At 28.1% G+C, this 8061-nt stretch overlaps 1 protein-coding gene across 1 annotated transcript; it reads left to right on the forward strand.

Annotated features, from left to right (window-relative positions):
* The first annotated feature begins 5892 nt into the window (after positions 1-5892).
* LOC108456123 (uncharacterized) lies at positions 5893-6767 on the forward strand. The gene has a single exon (XM_017754720.2). It carries the CDS (start codon positions 6134-6136, stop codon positions 6638-6640), a length of 507 nt encoding a protein of 168 aa, XP_017610209.1. The 5' UTR covers positions 5893-6133; the 3' UTR covers positions 6641-6767.
* The last annotated feature ends 1294 nt before the right edge of the window (positions 6768-8061 follow it).

Here is an 8061-nt window from a genome sequence, read left to right on the forward strand (position 1 = left end):
TAATTATTTAATTAACAATAATATAATTCAATCTAATTATCTATTACTTTAATATTAAGTAAATAAATTATTTTATAACAAGTGTACATATATCTATTTATTACAAATATACCAATATTTTTATTACAATTTTCATTACTCAATTTGTTTATTATACAAAAATCTCATAATTTAATTATTTATCTAATAAATATCTTTTAATTTACTAATGATAAATAATAAATAATAAATATCTTATGCTTAATTAATAAGCAAATTAAATCTATAATTTACAATTGTATGCTTATTTTTAATTACAGATGTATATCATTATTATCACACATTTGTATCATTTTAATAATAATAATAATAATAATAATAATAATAATAATAATTAAATCTACTAGCCGCCTCAACCATTGAGAAATGGTTTATTTGCCATTGTGATTCCCCTTTCTTTTTATTAATCTATAATTAAACTTTTACCCTTAATTCAATTTAATCTTTTTCTTAATTACTCTTAATTAAGCTAAATTCACCTAATTAGAACCTAATTAGGCACACCACTAGTTTCATAAATGTTTCTAATAATTATTTACGAACTCATTTCACTAAAATGGAGGCCTGATATTGCACTTTTTTTATGCCCCGTAATTTTGGGTCATTACAGATGAACACCCTAACCATCAAACCAATACATAAAATTCATTAAATTGTATTTAAAAGATAAAAAAATAAAATTTTCTAAAATAATTAAAATAAAATCTAATTAAAAATTAAATGGTAATATTATAAAATATTTAAATGTTCTGTTGATATTTAATAAACATCACAACTAAAATTTAGGTCAAAAATTTAAATGTATAAATATTAAAATATAATTTGAATAAGAAATAAATATCATAAAATCATCTCATCATCGGTTAAACTAATATCTCAATGTCATTTTCATTCTAATATGACTCAATATTCTTAAAAAACGATAATTTTAAATTTTAATACCGATAAATAGTACTTTTTTTTTTATTTGTTTAGATGTTATTTGAAAATGTTGGATACTATTGTATCATTTTAGGATGTTAAATTTGTTAGCTCATTCGAAATCGCCAAGAAGGAAGGTGAATTGACCTTTAAGAAAATGGTGGAAGCAAAGAAAGAATATTCAACAAAAACACACAACAATTTATAGTGATTCGGTCTCAATTGCCTACTCCACTAACTTAGTTTTCCACAACTAATGGTTTTCCCAAATTCACTAATTTGACAACATTTGAGGATCAGCTTTAACCTTACAATCTCCCTTAATATTTCTACCCCAAACCTTAAGATTGCAACTCCCTTAAGGTTTCTACCAAAACCTTAAGATTCAACTCTTTCAAAGAGAATAACGAAGAAGCAAACAAAGAAATAATCTTCACAAGATTAAAGTGTTTACAAATTAAACTCAATTATAAGAAAAAAAAAACACTTGAGCTAATAGAAAAGCAATGAATGCTCACAAGTGTGTACAAGAAAAGTATGAAAGAATAAAGCACGAAGGTGGTTTTGATTAATCTTTAAGCTTGATGATCTCTCTTCTTATTATAGGATCTTTGGAAGATGGTATTTATACCTCTAATTCATTTCCAACTGTTGTGGTTGTTGAGAAAATAAATTGAGCTGTTGAGGATGAAAATACCAGATTATTAAATTCACCTGCAACAAAATTTATCGATACTATTAGCATTTAATGCAAAGTTTAGTGACTATTGGGTGAAGATATCTATACAAATGAAATTTGTCGATATTGGATCAATACTTAGCTGAATTAGTTGAAAACAGAATGTCAATTAGTTATAGATTTTAATATGGGTATTAATATTTTGAAAACTATTAATACTATGCTAAAAGTATTAAAACATATTATCAAATAAAACTAATTTAACAAAATTTAATTTTAATTGATATATAACTATAATACCAATTAAATGATAATTTATTTATAATAATTATAATTTACCACCAGTAATAAAATCGCAAATTAAATGATTTAAGAGTTATTGAATGAATTTATTTAATTAGTAAATATTGTTTGTTTAATGTTATCATCAAATTAAGAAACTAACATATCATTATGATTTTATCTAATTTTTTAAATGTTAAATTAATAATATAATGAATAATAAAAAGCAATTATATCAATTTATTGTGGCCAGGTGGTTTTAGGTTAGTTTTAGTTATTGGGCTAGGTTAGGAATGATTTTCCTTAAAAGTAGTAGACCCAATTTTTTGCAGGCTTAGTTTATTTAATTTCTTTGTACAAAACTTTGGGCTAGGACCCATTTTTTAATACAAAGTCATAGATTTTATTAAAAAAATAATAATTATATCAATTTAAAAATTTTTCTTAAACTCATATTTATATATATTATATGTTGAAAATATGAAAGTGGCAATTTGGTACCAGAGGGAGTGCCCACTCCCTGGTCGCCAAATTGGTATGGAGAACGTTTCCAATGTTGGCAATTTACTAAATTGATTGGATTGAATAAGATTACCCTTATCAATCCCTTAAATCAAGAAAGTTGAATTGGATTAAATCACTAAAAACTTAGCAGCTAAGAATCCTTGTTTATCTTGTTCATTATTATTATATTGTACTCATCTTATATGGTGGTTATTTTGTAGGGATTGTGGTAGATTTTCTTATGTAAGCAAGTCTCATAAACTCTATATAATTAAGAGATTTGTATAGGTTTATGTACAGAGAGAATTGAGCACTTAATTTATTCTAAGCGAGGAACCTTATTGTACGAATGTGTAATATTGATAGTAAAACTTGAGTATTGTGGTTTTATTTATTGAATTCACAATTAATGAGTAAATTTAGTGGTTAGAGTATCGGGTCTTCAAAATACAAAAATGATAGAAATTATTATGAGATATTATTGAATAGGTTGATTTTATGTAATTATTAAAGAGTATAAATATTTATGGCTCAAGTTTAGTGTTGGTTGTTTAATACAACACCCACCATTTCAAGACTCAATCTAATTGTGCAGTTCATGTTCTTTGCACCTATCTTTTTGCTAACACTATATTAATTAAAGACATATAATAAATTTTTTAATCGTATTTATAAAATTAATAATTATCCTAAATATTATATCATATATACCTGATGTATTTCATGTTGGTTTAACACACTAATTAAATCATTGATCCTACACGTGCATTAGCCGACAAACGGGATCACGTGGCCGGTGATGGAACATTTTGACCAAAACGACTAGACAAATTGGGAGCATTAATTCAAAGATACAGCGTTTAGTCAACACATAAATTAAGTAAAATAAACAGATTTACAAGCCTTTTTTGTTTTGCATGTTTTATTAATTTATAGTGGGACACACTGTTATAATAATTTGGTTCATAATGGATATTTGAAATGTATTATATAAAATAAGGTACACTAATAAATTTTATTATAGATTTGATTTTAATTTAGAGTTAATGAATCTTTTTTAAGTCAAGAGTCAAGGGTTGAAATGCACAATTGTCATTATTACACCTTTTCAGATGCCTCTAAATGGTATATTACAGTTACTAACTTCGTCCTTGACTATTAAGATTGTCTACTGAAGATTGTCAGTCACCTGGAATTAATTTTGGGTAACCTTTGATTAGACTAAAATACTCAAACTAATTAAAAATACTAAAATACTAAAAATAAAGAAAGACTTATTTTAGAACAACTAGTTATAAGATAAACTAGAATACTCAAACTAATTAAAAATCACTTAGAAACAATAATACCCTAAAATAAGTAAAAAATATTAGCTCATCAATGTCATAGGGTATTATTTTTAGACCAACTTTTCTTTCCCACCAAAGAAACACAACGATTGACTAGTAATTTCATGCCGAGTTGCTTTTCCCACTTAATGTTTTTATAATTTTGTCATTCCATGATCTACCATCATCTTTCATCATGGTCCTAGGAGTGTTGATAGTCAATGGCACTAGTCTCAAGGGAGAGGAGAGTATTAGGATTCTTGGCAAACTCACACATTGTTCCTTCCCAAATGTGAATGACCTTTCCTAGGTTATACACATATCTTCCTATCAATGAGTTTAAAGTTTTCTTTTCGATGGTACGTATTTCCATATTCCTGCAATATTTTGCCTTCACCATTTTAGTTGTGATTGACTCTGGTTTTGCCATTAGTCTCCATGCTTGTTTTACAAGTAGTGCCTCATTCATCATTTTTGATATTCTAATTCCTAGACCACCTTCACTGATGGGCTTTCAAAGTTTCTGTTAACCACATAAGTGGAGTTTCTCTTTATCGACTTCACGTCCCCACAAAAAGGCTCTCAATGTTTGATCAATCTTGTGTCACAAATACAAACTAGGGATTTAGAACATGAGAACATATAGAAGGGTATAGAAACCAGTGTTGATTTATCGAGAGTAAGCCTTCCCATTTTGAAAAAAAAAGATTCCTTTTTTATTATAAACAACTTCATAATCAATTACCAGATATTTACAAGAAATTTTCACCATTCTAACCCCCAGAATTCCATTAAGCCACCTTTTGGTTTATTTTGTCTAGTGAGAGGGTTGGGCCCTAAGCCCCCCCCCCCCCCCGTAAGAATCCGCCTCTAGTGGAAGGGAAGGAATCAAAAGTTGAAAGGAGCAAGAGAAGGAAGGTGGTGACTAAAAAGGCCAAAAAATTTTGGGATATGAAAAGGTAAAAGAAATTTAGAAGGAAATATTCAGAGAATCACGGAAGAAAAGGATGCCAAAGGGAGAACAATCGATGATCATTACAAGCGATCAAAGAAACATAGGATAACCCTTAAATATAAGCTCTCTAACATGGAAAATTAGAGTGGATTTACACAATTCCGTAACTTTTTATATGATTGAAATTTTGACAACTCATCCGTTTTATTTCATATTCTATTTATATAGGTCAACAAATTTTGAGTAAATTAAAATTATTTAACTATTTCTTTTAGGTAAAACAAAAATTTTTAATAATTAAAACATATATTACTAAACAATGGAGAAGCCAAAATTGTTGATAAGAGATATATTTATATAAAATATATATGTTCAAAGTAGGCTCGATCTGTTTCGATAGGGTATTTTTAAACTTGGGATAATCTTTATCACCAAAGTTTAGGAAAACAAAATAAGTTAAATGCTCAATTTGTATTAGAAATTATTTATACTTAGATATCGCAGTTATTAAACTTTACTTTTACCAAATTAATATTTAGATATATACTACTTTGTATTAATTTACCACATTAAATTTTAAAAGTTATTAAATTCATCATTAAGAAAATTTTAAATCTTATAAAAGAAACCAAATAAAAAAAACCTTTGGGCGCTAAACACAGATTTATCTTTTTTTTAAACACTAATTATAATATTAAAATGAAAAATTCAAAATTCAAAGGGCTTGCTAGAATAAAGACCGTTTATATGGCAACTAATTTGCTCTATCTATAACCAGCAATAATTGTCGAAGACCATCCTCCAAAAATTCTTGCACATACCTTGGTGGTTCATCAGAAAGAATCAATTGGTCAATCACGCCACCATCTGGCTTTGGGATGCAATCCGCAACTCTATTGGCCTCCCTTTGAATATGTCCGAACTTAATTTTCTATTATTTCAAACACCACCTATAAATAAAGACCATATATTAGATTGAAATTATAAAGATATCATATCAATTTAAAATTTTACATGCCTATAATTATATTAATAAAATTAATAGTTAAATTGTTAAAATATTAAATGTAGAAAAAATTATAAAAATGTGTAAAACAAGGTTATTTTGACATACATTAAAATATATATCCGACCTACAATCTATAAATATCCAAATTGTAAATCACCTTGTAAAGTAGAGAATCAGCAACAGTTAAAAAGAGCAGGGCATTTCCCTTCGAATCTACCTCGAGTAAAATGTACTAACGCATAACATGCGTCTGGCGTTTTAAAACCTTGTTTCTATTTGATTATTTGACCCCACTTTCAACTCATATCTTTTATAAATGTACATGTATACTCACCATTGCAAGGCTCCAAGTTCTATCTCCTATCTCAAACCTCATACCAAACCCTACCCACCTCCCATTTCCACCAAACCAAAATATGAACGGGCATTCATATTCCAAGATCAAAGGTACTGATGTTGTCAATCAAAGTTCCAGATCCATGGAGTCTTCAGATCTTATTGTACCATTCCCTCAAACCTCCAAATCCATTTCTAATCCTACCCCGGAAGAGAGCATCAAGAACTCAAACCCCAACACCCAATGTCCATCGGTGCAAGATGATGATGATGATGATGAAGCCCAAGGTACCAATGGAGAGATGCCTGTTCCCACTCTGAGAAGACACAGCTCGGTTTCTGCCGCTTATGCACTCCAGCTCCAGGCTGCGGTCAAAAGAGCGTTTTCAATGCGAAGATCTTCTTCAGTTTCTGAAAGTTACTGTAGGATCCATGACCAGTATGTGACTTTAGCACCACCCTTGGATGATGATGATGAATCGGACATAACTGGGACTAGAAGATCCGTGAAGAAGAAGAAGAAGAACAACTACAAGAACAGAAGAGACAAGATCCTTAAAGCATGGAAGAAGATTTTTGGACTGTAGTGTCTTTTTACTTGCTACAAAAATTTTATACATCCTTTGAATTTCTATTTTTTTGTTGAACTGCTTTAATTGTTGCATTTTCCTTTATGTTTTAATTAGTATTATTACTTTCATTTTATAATAAGAAGGTATAAGTCTACACTTAGTATTGGTATTTTTATTAATTGCTTAAAATTTATTAAAACTCAAATTTCTAAATATCATTATAGTGTCGTGTAAATGAGTGCTGAAAAATTATTTACTCCCTTTTTTTTTTCTTAGAAAACAGAAAATGAAAATCCAATGGACAAGGCCATTGAATAGCATGTGGAAATTCATTAGTCACAAAAAAGAAATTTAATTTTATGACAAAATCCGAAAACGTGCAGCATTTTCGTGGAATCAATCTTCAGTTGTCTTTTTCCTAGGATACACTAGTGTTATTTGGACTCAAGTTTCAAAACGAAATATTCATCATTTGAAATTTTGTTTCAGTCACTCTGGTTAAGGGTGGATCCGGCGGATTGATATTTTAAGGTTTTTCTAAGAGCTAGGTTTTTAGTGACAATAATATTGTGATAATAAAGATTTACTCAGAAATATTAGATTATTTGTGACGAATTTTGTATATGTGACACTACTAAAATAAGTAATTATGATTTATTCAATATTTGGTCACTATTATGACAATAGCTGTGACTTTTCAAATTACATCACAAGTAAATCATCACTATAAGTGTATAGTTGTCACTAAATTCATTTGTTACTACCAATTTGTCACTAATGAAAGACTCAAATTAACACTTAATTTTTTCCTAAAAGTAATGTAATAGTGACAAAATATGAAGTAATCACTATTATTAATCATCATTTGATGATAAAATCTTTTGTCACTATAAATTTTACCTATTTATAATAATATAATTGTGATGTTTAAATTATTTTACAAGTAAATAATATAATTGTGGCAACATCAATTTATCATGACCGGTTCGCACAAAATACTCAAATTGACACAAATATATTTTACTTTCTAAGATATAATGTAATAGTGAAAACATATAGCAATTGCTAGTTTTAATCATTATTGTGACAATAAAGTTATTTGTGACTATAAACTTTTATTTTTATGCTTAATATACATTTTGCCCCCAAAACTTGTCTATTTACACTTAGTTAATACCTTCTTTTTTTTTTTTACCTAATCAGTACTGAACTTGGATATTGTCACACACCTTTGTACTTATGTAGTAACGACATTAGAAATTGATGGCATGGCATTGACAACCAATTATCTAGTGACATGTGAAAGCCTCCCATCATGGCATGTAACATACATAAATTAAACAAAATAAAATTATTTAAAATATGTATAAATTGATAAAAATATATTTTTTTCTCATGGCTAATTGACAATTTAGTGTCCAAGCTAATCTAAATTT

Source organism: Gossypium arboreum, chromosome 2, assembly GCF_025698485.1.
Source record: "Gossypium arboreum isolate Shixiya-1 chromosome 2, ASM2569848v2, whole genome shotgun sequence".
In the NCBI taxonomy this organism is placed as follows: domain Eukaryota; kingdom Viridiplantae; phylum Streptophyta; class Magnoliopsida; order Malvales; family Malvaceae; genus Gossypium; species Gossypium arboreum.

What these genes read in the sequence shown, in the direction of transcription:
- LOC108456123 (XM_017754720.2), top strand. Translation starts at nt 6,134, where the DNA reads ATGAACGGGCATTCATATTCCAAGATCAAAGGTACTGATGTTGTCAAT.